Source organism: Acomys minous, assembly GCF_964271855.1.
Source record: "Acomys minous genome assembly, chromosome: 7".
NCBI classification, from domain to species: Eukaryota; Metazoa; Chordata; class Mammalia; order Rodentia; family Muridae; genus Acomys; species Acomys minous.
This window is the reverse complement of record NC_140488.1, coordinates 24,489,700-24,509,682: the sequence shown is the minus strand read 5'-3', so window position 1 is coordinate 24,509,682 and position 19,983 is coordinate 24,489,700. Positions and strand designations below refer to the sequence as shown.

The 19,983-nt window shown below is 45.0% G+C and overlaps 1 protein-coding gene across 3 annotated transcripts in view; it reads left to right on the top strand.

The window, feature by feature from the left end:
* The window catches only part of ARHGAP36 (Rho GTPase activating protein 36), a gene marked incomplete at its 5' end in the record, with an annotated part of 37,094 nt that overhangs the window by 7,027 nt on the left and 10,084 nt on the right, over positions 1 to 19,983 (top strand). Inside the window, one exon of one of the 3 annotated variants that reach the window (XM_084790407.1) lies at positions 248 to 379. The exons of 1 other annotated variant lie outside the window; for it this stretch is intronic. In XM_084790407.1, the coding sequence (XP_084646533.1) occupies positions 322 to 379 (58 nt within the window). Of the gene's footprint in view, positions 1 to 247; positions 380 to 13,166; positions 13,186 to 19,983 lie in introns of those variants that run through there. One more of the 3 variants, XM_084790410.1, reaches the window with a different exon arrangement.

Below are 19,983 nucleotides of genomic sequence, written 5' to 3'. Positions count from 1 at the left end.
TGCCTTTCACCCCTCAAAATGTGAGCTCCCAGAGGGTACCCGCGGAGTCATAGTTTCTTTAGACAGGAGCTGTGTCTTGGACTCCCTCTGCGTGGGGGGAAGGGGCTGCAGGGCCAGAGGCCCTCCCCTCTGGCGGGAGGGGGCCTCCCATGAGGCCCTGCCCCCTTTGTGACATGCTTGAGGTGTCCGGTGACCAGGATTCTCAGAGCTGGGTGCAGGGTGCGGCCCAGGGCGTGGTCACCAGGGGCTACTTAGAGCAGCCCTTGCGGGGCTATTGCACGGAGGCTAGCTGCGAGGCTGCCGGGCACCTCAGCACTGGTTATGGCGTGGATGCTGGACTGCCTTTTCGCATCGGCCTTTGAGCCCCGCCCCCGCCGTGGTGAGTGAGGCCCACCTTGTAGCAGGGCTGGGGAGCTCAGCTGGGGGCTGCCAGGGGCTGCAGCTCCGGCTGGTTGCCCTAGGGCTTGTTTCTACACCTCCTCCCCGCGGCACCCGCCTCCCCTTCTTTCCCGCTGGCTTTTAGCTAATTGTTTTTGGCTGGAGGGACTGCCCCGTCGAGGACCAGCATAAATCACCAGCTTTTGCCGGGAACTCAGAGCAATCGCACTAATGGCTCCGCAGGACACAGGCAAGCTTGGGGGGAGGAGTCGCTGGCTCTTTCCTAAGGTGGGGACAGCCAGAGCCTCCCGGCCAGCAAGCAGTCCTGCAGCCCAGGGCTCTAAAGGCCTTAGGAGGACCTTCTCTTGCAGGGCATCTAGAACCCAGGGACCCTGACTTGGAGGTGGGGTTTCCATTTGTCTTAAAGCCTGTCCCCTTGTCCCAATCTCAGCTGAGGAATAGCCGCCCTGGACCCTTTTCGCTGTCTAATTCAACTCCTCCATTTAAGCGATAAAGACTTTGAAGCACAGACAAGGAAAAGGCCTGCTCAAGGTCATCCGTGGAGTTGGCAGCCAATCTGGGACAGCTTAGGCTCTGCTAACTGCTCATTGCCCCAAAGTGCTCAGTCAGTAGTGAAGGCCTGGGGTTTTTATTCTGGGCCTTTCCTTGGGTATTTATCAGTGCTTGGTTCTCTTATCATCATGGAATGGCGGGGAGGCACGGCATAAATGTGCAAACTTCACAGCTTCTGTGTAAGTTTGTGGATCCCATTTCAGCCTCCTGGAATGCCCTCTATAAAATAGATTTGGGAAGCTTCTTTTTTTTTTTTAATTTCAGGAAGCTGATGCATTATTTTGAAAATTCCCCAGGGGCACCCCCCTCCCCGAGCCCTGAGCCCCCAATCTACACTGTCCTTCACTTCCCTTTGACAAGCCCCACCCCCTTCAGGCTGCCACCTGCCACCAGAGCCACCTGTTTTTCCATAGTCTCCAACTCCAAAATCTATATTGGTGAGAATGCGTCATTGGTCACCAGCCATAGACCAAACCTGGAGTTGTCTCTTCTTTCTTCTACCCCCTCACAGGCAAGGGAAGGGAGCCAGCAAGAGGAGGGACCTCAGAAACTTAATTCATCAGAGATCTGATTTTAGTTCTTGCCAACTGCAGCCGCACAGTGCTGACAACCATCCCAGTAGTCCCATTTCCTGCTGAGAGACTGAAGCAGCTTAGCCTGTTCAAGTATACAGTCTGACAGGTTATAAGCTCTCTGAACTTAAATGATCTGCATCTACTGAAGGTTACATATTTCTTTCTTTTTTATATCTTTAAAATGTGCAATCATGGTGAGAGAAAGGAAGGAAGGAAGGAAAAGAAAGGAAAGGAAAAGAAAAGAAAAAGCTGGGTATAGGGCCATTAGCTTGTTAATGCCAGAACTAGGGATGCTTCAGCAGGAGGTACACCTATGCTAAATAGTAAGTTTGAGGCCAAAGTAGGCTATAGTAAGATGAAGGAGGAAGAGTAAAAGGGACAGATGTATAAAGAGTGGAGCGGATGGAGGGCACAAGGAAGGGAGTAAAGGAAGAAGGAGTCTTACGCCTTTTAAAGCCTTTGGTCTTGAACACCCTTGGAGGCTGTTGTGTAACCCCAATGATACCAAGGTTATGAAGGCTCTTCCTTATCGGGATTCACACAAGGAATCTCACTCCCATCACAAAACACCAAGGTCTATCAGAGTCAAACAGTAACTTACGTCGTGGGAGTTTCTACTTGTGACTCTGGAACAGAACGTAGCCAGCTCTCTCCACTCTACCACTTAGTCCAGTTTTTATCGTTCTAATCTCCCCAGTTTCTTCATTGGCTGAACATGTGGCAGGGTCCGAATCTAGCTGCTCCTCTTTGAACATGCTCCAAGTTATAAACGCCAACGACCAGACCAAATGAGGATTTCCAGCTGTGCCCTGTAAATAGAGCCCTGAATAGCTGACTGACCCTCTTCTGGAAGCCTACACCGCTCCCAAAGCATACATGTACATAGTCATAGATATGTGTATCCATACGCATCCCAAACCCATGCACACTTCTACAGAAAGCCATAAACAAATGTAAGTGTACTATACATGCATCACACAATTCCTCATTGAACACAAAACACAATACTCCTCACATCATACACACGTGTGCCACCATGCATCTCATGCAAGTTCTACACAACTGACAGATTGTTCATATTGCAATTATTTTCAAGTAAAGCTACTTAAAAAATTAAGTAAACACAAGTTCTTTTCACAGTGCCCATTCACTGTTTAGTCAGCGTTTAAAAGAAGTATAAGACTTTGTGTTTGTTGTTGCATTTACAGCTGGTGAGATGTGTCCAACAAATACTACTATAGCACAGCGTTGCCTACACCAGGTCTATTTATCCATGCACTGACAGTTAATAAATATAAAGGGTTACCTAAATACTAGGCCCTTGAGCTTAGCCTTACATTCATGGTCTCATTCATGTTGTACAACATCACTCTTAAATATAAAATAAAGGCTACGGTACAAGTTTTGACCAGGTAAGAGTGTATATTCTATTGCATTCCCATTGGGAAACACTGTGCACCACGAAGAGTAACTTTGGGAATGGAATAACTATTGATGTTCTGTGACATTATAATTGCTCTTGGCTCCTCTTTCCAAATGCCTTTTAAAAATCCTTAGACATCAGAGGTGTTAAGAGATACATGGCCACAGATTGAGAAGAATGTGGGAGTTATTCTAAATAGCTCCTTTGTCAGAGAAATCTTTGGAGGCTGGTAGTGTCAATGGACAAGTATATGATAGTATTTGGTAAGGCTATCACTACGATCTGGGAGACATGGGTAGGCGGCAGAAAGGCCTCCTTTCTCAAGGAAAGAGACAGCACCATTGACCCACTTGAAATTTTCTTCCCAGTTTACACTTCACATAAGGTTTGGCCTCAGATAATAGGACTTCTATACAGAAGCCAAAACGCTGAAGCTGAAGTGACCCTCGTGTCCACTTCACATACAAATTTAACCTTTTCTTGGAGATGATACCTAATCAACTTGCCGAGCTGGCTAGAGCAAGATCATTTTCCAGAACAAGGGAAAAATTGCTAATGAGACATACCACTCTGCTGGCCAGGGGGGGGGGTCAGATAAATATGCAATTCACTAAGAACACCACTTCCCCAAAAATTCCTATGTGAATGACTTCTTAACACCTCAAGACATTTCCTCATGTAGGCGGGGGGTAGGGGATGGGGGTGGGGGAGGGTATCAGGCTAGAGCTAGGCTTACCAGGTTCAACCACACTCTGCTTACCACGAGATGAAACGCAGAATCTGCGTGATGAGAACTGGCAGAAACAATTCATTTGCAAATGTACCCCAGGCTCTAGCAGTAGAGCTGACATGTATCAAGCTTAAATATCAAATGACAGAAAGCACATTGCACATTGAGATAGCAGGACACCAGGCCCCTGAGGGTGGTTATGGCAATTGTGAAATCAGCATCATTCCTTTGTTTTCACACTTACCTACTAAGACAGCCTAAATGACCAACAATAGCGCAGTGGCTAAGTAGACGTCATGACATACCTACTCGATAGGATACAACCATAAAAATGGGGTCTGTGAAGAACATGTAATAACACAGAAAATGGCATGATCATAACTGTTACAAGTGAACTTTGGGGAAAAAACTTGTAGATTCCAGAAAAGGAACAAAAATAGTACTTGGGTCCCCCCCTTCTTAAGTCTGCATAAAATTTGTCTTTAAATTTTAAAGGCTCATAGAAAAGCGAATCAAAGAGCCATGACATGCAATCAATTTGTACGCTAAACTTAAATTTCATTATACACAGATCGATCTAAATATTTTTCCTTTATATTTTTGTTTAAATATAATGACTACATCAAACCAGCTGATCATTATCTGCATGGTGATTGTGAAATGTCCCCTAGTGCTTGGTGAGAAAAAAAAAAAGCACAGCTGGTTGGAGCCTTAGGCCTGATCCCTACAGTGTTGTTCTCGGCCTGTTACTTCGCTTCTCTTAAAGTGACATGTCTACATTGTTGGGTTATTAGTGACAATAACATTTATTACTGTTGTATATGAAATTATATGTTTTTATGCTTCAGGAATCAAAAGAAATATATTTTGTTTCTTCTCCAAATATTTACCAACAACCAGGCACTTTACATAAACTACCTCCGTTTACCTTCAGAACAACTCTTTAAGGTATTATTCTCTCTAGTTTAAAGAAAAAGCCAGAAACGTTCCATAATTTGATCATTTTTACACAGTGACTGAGGAAATTACAACCCCTTTTGACCTAACTTTAAAACATAAGTGAGAGTAAAAGAGATCACAATGGCAAACGCTTCTGCAGACATACTGCAGCTATTTTCAAAATGGTCAATCTGATATCATTGGTGATGCCTTGCTTAGGGTCCAAATTCTGTAGTTTGTACAATGTGACTGCTTATAGATTTCTTTCTGTGAAAAAAGTGCACATTTCAATGGGAGGTGCAGTGCAAACACCACCTGTGTCCTTAGAGTTGGGGCTGTGAGTCACTGGGAAACGATTTCTGTTTCCTTCTGGCAGTATCATTTGTTCTCACATGCATGCGCAGAAGTGGTAGATGGGGTGTTTGATGAGCCTTGGCAGATCCTGTCACGTCTCAGACACACCTCCTGAGAAACCACGCGACTTCTTCGGATGGTCACACAGTACCCAGCAGCCGGTAGGTGCCTGCTTAATAAGAAAACCTAGGCAGCTCCACAGGCTTATGCTAAACTGCTGCTGCAAATGTTCTCTGTATGATTTGGCTCGCTCTTACTTATTATCCATTTCACCTTTTCTCTCAAAGCAGAGGCTCCAGGACCTTCACAGATGCACTTAGAACAACTGAAATAATATCTTGTGGAGTGGTGCCAGGGGTCAGTGAGGGAGGAGGCCATGGAAAGGAGAGGGTGGAATTGAAAGTATCTTTCAAAGACCAGGAACATCAAAAGGCTGGCCGCTTGGAGCCCTGGCTTCCATGAATATTAGTACTTTTCTCATCTGCCATAGTTTTGGACCCTCCTTAGACTTTTACCCACCCAGCTCCCCACCTCCACTCCTTAACTTTACTTTCAGCACTAAGTGACTTTAGCTTGTAATAACTTGCTTTGGTCTTTGGAGGGAGGCGATAACACCAGGGAGGAAGGAGCACCTAATAGGGTCTTGTCCCATGTCACCGCCTTTGACAAAGGTGAAAGTCAGTTTTCCTTTACCTGGGAACAAATCAATAAGTACTCAACAGAGACTTAATTTTGATTCTGTTATAAATCTCAGAGAGCCACGATTCCCCTCTCACTTTTCTCTTAGCCTTGGGATTTGCTAGAGCCTAGGAACTCTTCTTGATTTCTGGGGTAGAGATGAGGAGAAAATACCAAAAAAAAAAAAAATCATAAGACAATCTTGGCAAGAAATAGTCCCTCAATTTTGAGCACAATAGCACCTATTTAGGAGGCAATATTGGGGCTGGGGCTGGGGCTGGGGCTGCAGCTGGGCTTGGGGAAGTCCGAACATGTAGCAGAGGTTTCAGACTTTCCTTTTTGGAGTGTTACATCTCAAACCAGGTCTCATTAACACTGCCAGGAGAAACTGCAGAGTGAGAATTGGACTTAAGGTTCAATTCGTCTGAATCCGCATTAAGTTGATCAAATCATTACCCTAAAAGAAGGGAGGGGGTGTTTCAAGAATGTCAGAAAAACCAGTAATGAGAAAAATTGCCAGCTTAGACAGTGGGCGCCACACCCTGAACATCCTGGTTAAGATGCTCTGTGCTACACCAGAAAGGGGAATGTGGAGAAGGGAATAAATTTAACTTTTCTTGAACATTTATGAGTATCGGGTATATGGTTGAAGCTTTCTATGATCCATCTCCCTTAGTCATCTAAGAAATTCATCTAAGGCAGACATTTTGCAGATGGGGAAACTGAGGCTTAGAGAAGTGAGGTAACCTTCCCCAAGATCACACAGCAAGTATGACCTAGCTAGAATACAACTTTAAAGCTATCTTACTCCAATGCCTGTGGTTTTTCTCAGCTCCTACAGAAAAGATAAAAGACCTGGTGCTCAATGACTTTATTTTCATGGGGAAATGAAGTTGTCTTTCCTCAGTATGATTCACATTTTATTGTCTTGAGCCTGTAGATCCTTATATTTTAGGAAGAAGGCAAGCAACTTGCTCTTTATGCTGAACATCAGTCTGGAGGCATTAAGGTACGTTTGTCTTTACAATACTTCATATAGCCCTCATTCTGTAGGGACATATTTTCCATACTCCAAAGAAAGACAAACTTATGACAGCAATTTTAAAATATAAGGAAATTGGTTGTATGTGTGTCTGTATGTGTGTGTGTGTGTGTGTGTGTGTGTGTGTGTGTGTGTGTGTATTTCTATGATGGTGGCAGTGGTTCTGGCAGGCCCATCTTGTCTCATCATTTACATGGATCTTGGGTGAGGGTGTCTCAAAATATGTTAATATCCTCTGGCCCAAGATGACATCTTAGAAACCTCCCAAATCTGGAGCTTTTAGCTTCTTCAGAGTTTGTTCCCATTTCACAGGCATGAAAACTGAGCCAAAAGGTCTGTGTGGATGCAAGTGAATTACTTGAATTTAGAAGGTAATACAGTGCATGCGTGCATGAGTGCGTGTGTGTGTGTGTGTGTGTGTGTGTGTGTGTGTGTGTGTGTGTGTTTGTGTGTGTGTGTAAAATGGGACACAGGAAGAAAATATTCCAGAAAGAAGAGAATGCAGCTGATTGGTAGTGAGGAGGTAGAAATGAGGCTGGTGTCTTCAGAAGGGGAGGGTTGGAGTGCCAGAGGAGATACCAAAGTGAGTCTGCTCCTTGTATAGAAGTAAGTCTAGCGAAATCAAAGGTTTCAGGTGGTTTGTGTCCACTTCTAGTCTTTTCACCCCTAAAGAAGCCTTTCTGTGTACCTAATACTTAAGCAATGCTTTTCCAGGCCCCACCCCACCCAAGATGAGATGCTGACCCAGGCCCAGCTGGGGGCAGCTTTATGGATGCTCCTACTGCTTTTCATCCATACACTAGGCTCATTTGTGCCAGTTGAAAAAGCACAATAATAACAGTGGCAATTTAAATCGTGTTTCTCACTTTCCCCCCTGAAAAGTGGCGAAGTGACTCACCACCAGCGAATTGTTCCTCTCTCTCCACTGCCTAACCTCTTGCAGCAGTCCAGGCTGGTTCCCTGGGGGGGCTCAGCTGGGAGCTAAGGCTTCCATCCACCCTTTGCCCCTGACTAGGCTGACACCACGTCCCCCATAAATGTGTTCTCCCAAATGCAATGTATTGTTTTAATTAGAATTTCTCACATGAAGTCGCTTGGAAGGCATTTGAGCAGCATGAGCCTCGTTAGGCAAGCACAATGCCCCCCCCCCAGCATGAATAACACAAAATATCTCCCATCCAGTAATTATTTGGAGGGGAGTTCTACTTGTTTTTCTATATGCACTTTGATATGTAGAGGTCTGGTTGGCTTGGAATTCACTTTATAGCAGCTTCTGTTGGGGGTGCTATAAAAGCAGGCCTGGAGCTACAAAACAGACCCTTACTCCTTCCTTGTCCCTCACCTCTATCCCCTCACCCATCCATTTTCAATTCTGCAATGCTATGAGCAGGACAAAACCCCTCATTTTTGATTTTCTCTCAGCACCAGCCTAAGGAGAGCTCCCAGACCTGGAGCTGATGAGGTGCAATTAGATGGAGAAGGCTTCAGCGGTCTTAGAGGCAGACAAAGTAATTGTGCTGAGTATTCTTGGGACTGTCAGTAAATTCAAAAGAAAGACGCCCTGGGAAATGATACTGTATCATAAAGACGTCACTGTCTAGCAGGAAATCGGAGGACTTTTATTGAAGCTGCCTGCTACAGGAGAATGATTTTAGGGAGTGTGACAGACCTGAGTTCAAATACCAGCTCTACCTCCTATGATCTGCATGACATTGGGAAAATGACGTAACTACTCTAAGCCTGATTTCTGGGGTGTAAAATAGTGATAATTATACCTCTATCTTCCTCACAGCCTCATTGTGAGGCTTGGAAGGGATAATACATATAATGGCACTTAGCATCATGTCTGGTACATAGCACCATGCCCGGTACACAGGAAGCGCTTAATAAATGAAAACAGTACTAGGATGATTATCATTCCTCCTATATACCAGATGTTCTCTGTAGCAGCCTCACACTTGAAAAGAAGGTCCAATAACTGCAGTTCTGGATGCTCATGTCACAAGAAGTATGAAGTGTGTAATTGTGCTTTAGTTCAGAGGAGGGAGCCCTCAACTAGGAAGGAGGGGTAGAAAAAAGCAGAGAAAGTTTTGTGATTTTTGAGTTAAATCTTGAAAAAAAAAAAAAGAATTAAGAGTTTGTCATTAGGTCCAGGGGGAAAGGGCTTCCAGGCAACTGAATCTGCCCACACAAAGTCAAAGAAGTGTGAAACATCCAGGCCGTGGACAAATAGTTGTGCTCAGCTGGAGACAAACTGGGACCTCCTGGTGGGGTGGGGTGGTGGTGACATGGGTCACTGATGAACAATTTTTCCATATTCCTCCCACTAGCCCCTGCACCTTGCATTAGGTGCCCTACCTGGCCAAATCTCGTGCGTGCGAAGCCCTCTTCTTCTTCGTTCTCTAAGCAGCAGAGAAGTTCACACCCTGCCTCAGGCAACCTGGCAGGCACAGCAGTAGAAGAACAGCAGACCTCCAGCAAGGAGATCAAACCCTGGGCTTGCCAGTCCATACCTCCTTCGTTGTCCCAATCTTGGTGCGATGTATACACACACACACACACACACACACACACACACACACACACACACACAGACACAGACACAGACACAGACACACCAGCACCACCACCACACCACAACACAAAAGATCACTGGGTTCTTTTAAATAACCTTTTGCTTTCACACACTGCACCCATACACTCCCCTTCAAGACACAACAAATTCAGTCCTCTGTACAAGCATATAAACTGAATACACACACCCAAACCATACACTTGAACATATCAATTAAAATTCACATAAAACCATCACATGCACAAACCTTTGCCCCCCAGCACCCGAGTACTCTTACAGAGTTGCCTTACACACAAATACACACACTACATATCACAATAAACACTACCTGTAAAATCACATTGACACACTACATCTAAGTGCAAGCACACATTAAATATACAAATGCACACAAGCTTCAGCAGGCACACACTCTGTTAACTTACATACACTCTCTAAAGCAGAATCACAGACCCCGGCAGAATTATACATTGAACACACTTACATCCAGACCGCACCCTCATAGTCACTCTACGGTCAGGCAGAATCATACATCCTACAACCATGCACACACAAACAGCACAAACACATGCCTTCTCATGTCAGAGAGCAAAGATAGGACACCAAGCACTTGGGTTAAAACATGCACCCCACCCCGCCCCCACCCCCCAATCGCACACAGACGCCTAGCCACTCAGGAACACACAGACTTGCCATACCCGGGCGCGCGCTCACACACAGGTACATGCATGCATACATACACACTCAGCCCGCCCCCTCCTCTCAAGGCGGAAGAGAAGGGGGGCGAGGAGTGGAGGCAGGGAAGAAAGGAGGGAGGATGGGCGTGCACGGAGGAGCAGGCACAGAGGGTATTTTCCCTTTGACCTGAGGGTGCTGCCCCTGTGTCCCGGGCCAAGACAGTGAGATGGGTCCAGGTATGGTCCAGTCGGAACCCAGGAAAACAGGCAAGTCCAGGGATTTCTCGAGCAGGCGCGAGCACTCAGCAAAGACCCTGACTCAGATTGTGGTCGACCCCGCTGGAGGCTCCTCCTCCCAGTACCCTCCCCCTGTCCCATCTGTTTGACCTCTGCCCCTCCCCCAGGGTGTGCTACTTCTTTCTCCAAGCCGGAAAGAGGTGGTCTGAGGAGTGTGGGGGGCTTTATTGGTTTAAAAAAGTAAAGAGTTGAGATTTGCATAGAAGCTTTTTTGCGAAACCCCTAGCTTCTAGCTCGAAGACTTTTCTTAATGGAGAGCTCATTAGTTTGCACAACAACAGATTTACTACACAAAAGGCAGTGTCAATTAGAAATCACTGACTGTGGGCTGCACTGGACACACAGTAGGACGCTGCCCACCCCATCCCCCGCATTTTCCTTTTATGTCAGCAAATCTAACCGGGCTATTTGCAGCCTAGCATGAGCCTGTGTTTGCTCTCAGGCAGCCAGAGAGCTATTTGGTTTTTTTCTTTTCTTTTCTTTTTACTTTTCCTTAGCACTCAAGCCCTGCGCTCTGTGCACACAGCAACCTTGGACCTGGAGGCACCAGCGGCAGGGGGCGGCAGAGTAGTTGATGGTAATTTACACTAGCGTCCTAGGAGAAACTCCAAGGTCCCATGCTGCTGTAATCAGTCATTTCATGTTTCTCCACAGACGTGACTATTTAGACTCCTGTCTTTTGCTTGCATTCTCCTTCTGTGGAGATGGACCTCAGGCAAGGGAAATGGAGGAAGAGAAGTTACACTTTCCCACTACCCAGAGTCAAGCTGCAGAAGGTTCTGTGCAAAGCACGTGGGTTTCCAAGTGGGCAATGGTTCGATTCCCATGCTAACCACTTTGCAGATGACTACATTGGCAAATCCCTGGCTGAAGTCACAAGGTAGTTGGGGAGTTGTCACATAAAAGACATCTCATTCCTTCTGGGAGTCTTATAAAAAAATACAAGGATATGTGGGCTCGGAGATAGAAATCAAGACAGGTTTGAGGAACTTGGCCATTAGCTGATGCTCCTAAACCAGACCAGGGAGGCAGAGGTTGGCGAGGGATTCAGCCAACCTTCTGTTTCTCAAGCAATGTTCTGTGTTGAAGGGCAACACCTGCGTGGATGACTTAGTGATGTTCGTTCCTACCCATAAGAGACAGGCAGGGTGTCCTCCCACCTATCATCTCTACCAATAACAGGAACTTTCTACCCCTCTCGTACAGGTCCCCCTTACCAAAGTGGTACACTCATGTTCATAAATTTGCAGCCAACACTCATTGGGTACTAGGGATGTCTCCTGTTACTTTATATCCTGCCAATGCCTAACATAGTGCTAGACACACAGCCCAAATGTAATGCAGAAGAGAGAGGTCCTGGGTAAATTGGCTTGGCAACTCGGAGGTTCAAAAATATTTTAAAGAGCACAGAAGAAGGACTTGAATGGTGGCACTACAGGCACTGTAGGGATAGAGGGTGGTGGCTTTGGGCAATGGGCTATTTGATTCCCCCTCAAAGCCTTCCGTCTCCAAGTCTGCCAGGAAAGATGGCTTTGTCGGGCTTTGTTCTCAATGCAGCTGTAGCTTTTTCAATTAATTAAGGAGAAAGCCACTTTCCTGGATGGCAGAGGCCTTAGCCAGCCAAAGGGTGAGTCACCACCTAGGAGCTGGGCAGCAGAGGTAGTGCTGAAGTTGCAATGGATCAGTCCAAGACAGCACAGAGAGACTGCCTGAATGGTGATGAGAAGGGGGAATCAGACAGGAGCCTGAGCCTTAGTGCCCCGAGGCTGAGACTCAGTGGTGTGCACATTTATATGCACAAAGTCAACTCCTTACTTCTCCCTCCACCAAGTCCCCAAGGAGAGTCCTGGCAGCTTTCTCAGAGGAGAAAATAGAACGGAAAGCAGTTCTCCTAGGGCCAGGGCTGTATAAAGAGCTGGGTTCACATCTGACTCTACTGTTTGTTTGGTGATCCTGGGAAAGTTCTTTTTCCTCTGGGGTTTCAGTACTAAGGTAAGTGTTCAGTATTTGCAGATGTTATCTGCTCGCTTTTCTACAAAGCATTGTGAAGGTAAACATCGATTCTCCTAGTTTGCAGCTGAGGAAACTGAGGCTGAGTAACATTTGCTGATGGATGTGTTTAATATCTCAAACCATCCCTGTGTATTTGAGTGACCATGGCAATCATTGCAGTTTAAGCCAGCAACTTACCAGTCCTCTGCCTAAATTGGTTTCCTATGAATTCAGGTTCAAATCATGCCTCCCTGCTGCCTTCCAACACTAAAATGTTACTGGTTACCTAAGTGGATTTTTTTTCCATCTCTAGTAACACATTTTCCTCACCAAAATATTAGTCTTTCTCTGGCATGCCAGTCTAAACTTCCAGGTCAAAAGGCAAGCACCATAAAAGGGTGTATGTGTGACTCAGTGGTGATATGACTATCTAGTTTGACCAAGACCCTGAGTCTAGTCCCCACTACCACCCAGAACAAGCACTAGTAGAAAGAGGTACCCTGGTATCAGCCCCTTATCACAAGAAGGAAGGGAATTGTCTGCAGGGTGCTGCAGGAAGAAGAACAATTATGGCAGGGACAGAAGGAGGGGCTGCAGAAAACGAGAGAGAGAGAGAGAGAGAGAGAGAGAGAGAGAGAGAGAGAGAGAGAGAGAGAATGAAAATGAGAAATGAGGATGAATATGCCAGGGACAATTGGACCAGCCTCAAGTGCTCCCTCCCTCCTTTCCTCCATCCTCTGGTCTGGTGCTCTGGAATGCATAAAGGGGAAGCACCCAGGCAGCCTCTCCTTGAATGGAAAGCAAACTCATCCTGAGCATTCCAATTGTACTTCTGAGTGGGGTAAGGTTTATATCATTTCAGGGGAGCAGGGGGAGAGCTGAAGATCATCCTGGTGGCAGTGATGGTGATACCTGAACCCCAAACAGCGTGCATATGCAGCCAAAGACAGAAGTGCGTGCTCTCCCCCTCCCTCCCTCCCTCCCTCCCTCCCTCCCTCCCTCCCTCCCTCCCTCACACCTCTCTGTTTCCATTGCTCTACTGTATCCTCTCTCATCCCCCTTCGCACCACCCCTCTGAAGAGAAATTTGCCACTAAACTGCTTGATCCCTTTTCTAAGCTGGATTCTTCAGAGTCATGTCCTGTCTTACTTTTAGCCTTTGGGGAAGTAAGGCCAAATCTTCCTGGACCTTCTCTGTAGCCATGTATGCTCAGAAGAGCAGCTGCTCTCTAACTTTTCCTTTCTCCTTTCATCCTCCTCTCCTTGGCCTGGATTCTGCTGCTCCCTTCTATCTCGCTTGCCTCATACATAGTCTTTAATATTCTGTAACCTACTTGATTTTTTTTAACCTTTTAACAACCATGTTCTCCTGTTCTCCATTGGCTTGACCCAAGAAAGGAAGCAAGAGAGTCACAAGGGGAAGCCATTGTGTATTGGAAGTTGCTCTCATTTGAGAACTTGCATCATAGCACCACATTGCTTTTGGTGTATCAGAAGAGAATATTGGATATACTTTATTCTTGTCAGTAATAAGCTGTTGCCTGATGTAATGTTGATTTGTAGATATGATTGGTAGGTTACAGATTAGAAGAGGGCAGTTTGGGAAAAAGAATTTGATACATGGTCATGTGGCTTCCCCAGGTATCTAGATATGCAAAAATAATAAAAAAGGATGAAGATGATAGTAACAAGGTCGTGGAGGCGACTGAGATCATTGCCATGCAGGTGGGTGGAAGACTTTTTGAACATGGCTAGTGTTTGCTTCTCTAGGTCACTGAAGTTTGAAAAGCTGACATTTTTAGAACCTAGGCCTTGGACAAGAGTGGGAATCATGCAGCTGAAAGAGTAAGGCAAGATGTGTAAGGTGTTGGTCTTTAAGCCTCCCTTGCACGCAAAGGATCTACGAAGGATGTTCCCTGATCATAGGAGCCAACATATGTGCTGTATCAAGTAGAGTGACAAACTGGGAACCAAGAGGTGTAGACCCTCACCTTGGCCCTGGAACTAATTAGCTCAGTGTTTGGGGGGGGGGCGTACATCTCTTAACCTTTTGAACCCTATATATGCTTTTCCCTCATTTGTAATGTGAGACTGTGGAGCACAGCCAGGAGATGGGGGCATTTGGAATGTTGGGGACCCTTAGGGTTGAATCTTAAAGGTGAGATTGTTTTGAATAAGAGGAGAGAAGATTGAGGAGTACTTGGAAAAAACAGTGGGTGCAGCCTCGGGGATTCAGCAAACAGGTATGCCTACGGCATGGAGCTGGCTGCTGTGTAGAAAACTGCTATGAATCAGCCCCCTACTCCACCGCCAAAAGCTGTACACAGGGTGGGGAAATTGGAGTGGCAGAACTGAGAGAGAGAGCGTGCCTGCAGCTTTTCTTAGGACTAGCAGCGGCAGCATTGCCTGTTAACTTGCAGGTATCCAAGCTTCATGTTCCAGGAGAGTCGCCAAGAGGTAGAGCAGGGCTTAGGCATCCAAAGTCCCAGTGCAGCCCTCCGTGGGGTGGCGAGAGCGGGGGAGGGATGGGGGTGGGTGGGTGCCGTCCCTGTAGGAGGGAGAGGAGAGCACGGTGAACCTTTTGGCAGGGTTTTTGGGGGAAGGGCACCAAGGGAGAGTTCAGAGGAAAGTAGGATTCTTTTTTTCCAGTTCTCACTGGGGGGCCAGCAGCAGAGAGTAGTTTTGTGCGCTGCAGGGTTTCCGTTTACCTTTGCAGAGTAAATGCTTCCAGGAACTAAATAGAAGCAGGGCAGGTGCAGCAGCAGAAACCATCTCTGTGGCTGCCACCTGTTGAGACCGACTCCTCCATTCCAGGGTTCAGAGTTTGTGCTGAAACCCTCCCTTGCTTCCTGGATCAAGAGCCTGCTGCTGGAACCCAGCTCATATTAAGACTTGGAAGGAGCCCACCTTAGTATCTTCACCTTTGACATTCTGGGCCCCATGGACCTACTGAGGGATGAAGGGAGGTCTCTCTTTTGAGTAGGAGGTATGGCACCAACACTACAACCCTCTGTCCTGGAGTTCCTTATGTCCCTACTTAGACTAATCAAGGACTCTGCAGCCAGAGGCTTCTGTCTCTACCGTGCTGTTTAGAGAAACAAGATGATAAATTATGCCAGTTGAGTTTTGGACTTGGAGGTGCGCACTGATTTGCCCAAGGGCACCATGCTGTGCAGCCACTATTGCAGGCCTCCTGACTCTTGGTCTAAGGCTTTTTGAAAAAAGTGGTCTACTTTTGAGAGAAAGAATGCGTAGTTCGATATTGGTACTTTAGAAATATGGTTATGTGAAGGTAGTTTTTAAATGTCAATCCTAGTCATGAAAACTACAGGGAAAAACATCTCCCACAGCCACAATTCCCTATGATAGTCACTCAGGTAGTCTGGGGGGGTTGTTTTTTTTTTACTGGTGTTGCCGTTCTCATGTACCCTGTGTAGAAGCCACAGATATGTTCTGGAAAGACAAATGGTTGATGCTGTTCCATTTAATTGATTCTCCTTTCTCTATTATAGTGGGGAGAAGTGCTTACGTAAATGTGTGGAAGAGTGTGGGGATGTGACTGTGTGTATATGGCTGCTCTTAAGTAGAACAGAGACGGAGGGTGAGGAGAGAAGGAGAATGATTATCTATGAAGAATGTTCTGGAATTTACTCAGTATGGACTGAAAACCTACACTTGAGTAAAAGTCTGTCCAGTGCGAGTGGGCCTAGAGATATAGTCAGTTCTTGATAGTCCTTAAAGGAACAAGGGAGAGGAAATGGATTTAAATTAGTGAGGAAAAACAGAAGTATGATGATCCCTCTCTTTCAGTCCTGTGACACTTATGTGATCTTCAACTAGACTATAAGATCCCGAGGGGAGGAGCTGGGGCCTGACATACAGATAGCCTTTCCTTTCTCTCTAGCAGCTCTGGCTTATGTTTGGTGCTGAGCCAGCCACTAGTGGGTACTCAATTCCTTCCGTGGCACAGTTAGCTTTCCTTACAATTCACAAACTAAACTAATGCCCCCCCATATACTGCTTCTCCCATCAAGGAAGGCCCAGTGAAGAATTAGCTGGCTCCCTCCCTTCCCCATTTTCAGCTGAAAGTGCTTCAGCCTAGCAGTCTTTGCCAAGTTGACTTGAAGGGTTTTTCTTATTCCAGAGAGAGGGGCTCCTCACTCTGGGATAAATGTACCCTTTAGAGGATTCTTTCCTCCCGTTCTACCTTTGGATATGTACCCTCAAGATGTACTGTTTGTTATATTAAAAGGGCATAGATTTGAGTGAGACTCACAAAAGTGAGGCACTTTGCTCTAAGACATATATTTGGTGTTTGAACATGTAAGGCTGGGATATAAACGCCAGCTTCCAGTGTGAAACACACACACACACACACACACACACACACACACACACACACACAGTGAGTGAGTGAGAGAGAGAGAGAGAGAGAGAGAGAGAGAGAGAGAGAGAGAGAGAGAGAGAGAGAGAACCTTTATCCCCATGTCTTCCATGTTTTTTCTATAACTTGAGTTAAGCCACAAGCTCTAAAGAGCTCTAGTTTGTTGTTGTCTGTAAAGAGGAGATAATCCCAACCCAGCTCCTTTCCAGCGGTTGTTGTGCGCAGAAAGTGGCATGAGTCATTAGTTCATGAATCATGGATAGCTGTTTTAATTATAAGAGCTTTATGTTCTTGCAAACCCTTAGACTTTATAATCCTATGATTCACCCAATTATTAAACACCTATTAAATTTATTAAACACCTACTGTGTGCCAGGATCTAGACATAAAGGATATATAGAAAGCTTTTGAGAAAATGAGAAGCACACGGCAAATTAAGCATTAATTATTTTTTTTTACCACCCCTTGATAGAACACCTTATTTTTTATGTCTTCTGCCACCATTTAATAGAAATAGCAACTAAAAGAGGGAAAAGGTGACACAACTTGCGATGGTAGCACTATTATGTACCCTGACACATACTGCAGATGACACTGAGAAAATGTACATCTTATGTTTGATGTTGCCTTGCCTTGTTTACACTATCCTTTGGGATGTTTATAGCATAAAGGTTGCCTTTCACCACCTTAAGCTGGAGTTGTTTCTTTAGGCCATAACATTGAAAAAGAGTATGCCACATTCTATGGAATGATGATTATACTTATTGTACAAAGATGCTATAAATTCTGGTGGCTGCCTACCTTCTATCTGATTTCTTCTGGCTTTATGGAATTAGACTTGATTATATATGCATTCTTGGGAGTGCATTGGCTAGCAATGCAAATGTCTTGCACCTATTGAGAATTGGTAGATGGGGTAGTAGAAAAATGCCCTGACACGGAGAAATGACTTCATGTCCAGTCTCTGTTATTAAATTGCTGTGTTGCCTTGGAAAAAGCCCTGTTTCTCTCCGAGCCTCCATTTTCTGAAATGCAGAAGAAGTTTTGGATGAGGTGACAACTAAGTTTAACTCCAACCCTCATAGTACACTGTTCTTGGAGCAGAATTTTAGGCCCAGGGATTTTCTTGAGATACTTTAACAGTACTACCTCCAGTTTGTGAGCTTCTGTCATGGTATGATGGGCTGACAGTGTAGACTGAAGAACACTGTCCTCAGAATTAATTGCCTTGGGGCATCACCACTGCATAGGCTAAAATGAGTCATTTTGCTCACTGCATCTGCATCCTTCACTGAAACGGAGGTTACGGGATAACAACTTAAAGGCTAACTCATTAATGCTTGAGATGGATGAGGTAATGTGTCAGCAGACCAAATTGCTGCCCATATGTGTTTAGCTACAGCCCTGCATCTCTTTCCCAGTTTGTAATATATTAATGGGGATGTTTTTACCCATTGCCACTGCCTGTACACATTTGGATGACGTAGAGGAGATACCTTCTGGGCACCCAGAACCATGCTCTATCAATTCTACAATCTCCAAGGAACTTTCAGTGGCTTGGAGGAACATTCTAATGATACCACGAGGTGCCTAATTAATATATTCCAACCACAGCATCAGTATGGTCCTGGATTTTTTTTTAACCCATGTTTACTGGTGAGAGCTAGACCAATGCTCACTATTTGATGGGAGCAATGGAGTAAATTAGGGCCCCACATTGTGAAGGCTGTGCATTGTTATCTGAGAGCATTTCAGTCCTCTCCATGTTGCAGTGGTTGACCTTTCCAGAGTTAATTTGTTTTCCCATCTGTGCCATGCATTTCAGGAGGACATGGGGAACGGGCTAGACGCCACCCAAAGAGTGCTTATCCTCTTTGCCCTGCTCAATACTTGATTTATCCCTCTGTCTTATTCAGATCCTCCTTGGTACCTGCTAATTTCTGAACTCCATTACTAATGTAACTGATATTATATGTTCTTTTGCTGGTAACATGGTCAAACTGGATGGTTTGAAAGAGAAATACATTTGGGGACATAATCTGCTTTTTACTAATCTGAATAACAGCATTTAAAATATTTAATTATGCAGTTAGTTTTTCTGACTCTTGTAAGATGATTAAAAGTGCTTGAAATTGAAGAGTGAAGAAGACAGAGCTTTTTCTAATAGATTCCCAGATCTCTTCATGTGTGCTAATTTAGTTTGAACTTAGTAAAAATTTAACAAGTAGATTAATCAATGTATTGATATAAATTTCTATTTTATGTAATTGCTTTTGCATCCTGATAGGTTTAGATTGATTTGGGCCCACTGCAAAGAACCTTTGATATTACATGCTTATTAAAAACCAGTGCTACTTATTATATACATGGTATTCATTTACAATGCAACTGTGGAAATGGAAGCCATGTTATTTTCCTATTTTACAGATCAGGTCACCAAGGCTCAGAATTCAACTGGTTTTCCTATGCTTATATAGCTGAGAAATAATAAAGCTGGGTTTTGGCTCTAGTTTTATTGCCAACAGCATTGCTTGTATACAGAAATTACTTTTGCAAATACCTTGAATTCTAGAATAAAATTCAGCTGATTTGCTTTCACCTTCCTCTTTGAATCTCTCTCTCTCTCTCTCTCTCTCTCTCTCTCTCTCTCTCTCTCTCTCTCTCTTAATCTCATAGTCATTTCAAGCTAGTGCCATGGCATGCTGAAGTGGGGAAGGGAAGGCATTGGAGCAAGAGAGGTCTCTTGGCCCTTTGTTCCTTGTGGTGAGCCTTCTTTTGTGTCCATCTTGGAAAGTCAGGCCTGGCGACAAATCGATTGGTTAAACCTAAAGAACATTTTTTGTGCCTGTCTCTTAGTGCTGAAACACATTTATCCCCTCCTTATGCTCCCTGTGTGCTGTTCTTTGGGCATTCTAGTCTTTCTAGCTCTGCTAGAGTCTGGGGGTCTACTGGTAATCTGAAAGGGTTGAAGGTATGCAAGATGGAGTCAATTTTGTTGGCAGTACTGCAGCCTATGACTTGTTAAGTTCAGCCTTCTATGTTCAAACAGGGAGGCAATGACAAACAGTTTATTGTAAGGCCTTTGATTTCCCTCAGAATTGTAAGCATCTAGGCTGACTCATCTCTGAAAAGCTTCTCTCTCTCTCTCTCTCTCTCTCTCTCTCTCTCTCTCTCTCTCTCTCTCATTTTTGTGCTGCTGCTGACGATTTGAGATTTCACTGTTCTTATCTTTTTTTTTTTTTTTGAGGAGGGGAGGGATTTATTTCTCTCCTGTATTTTTGGGGAAAGAAGCAGCTCTGCTCTTTGGGTGAACAGCTCTGGTAAACTACAAGAAAAAAAAATAGCTGAAACTCCAAGACAGGTACAA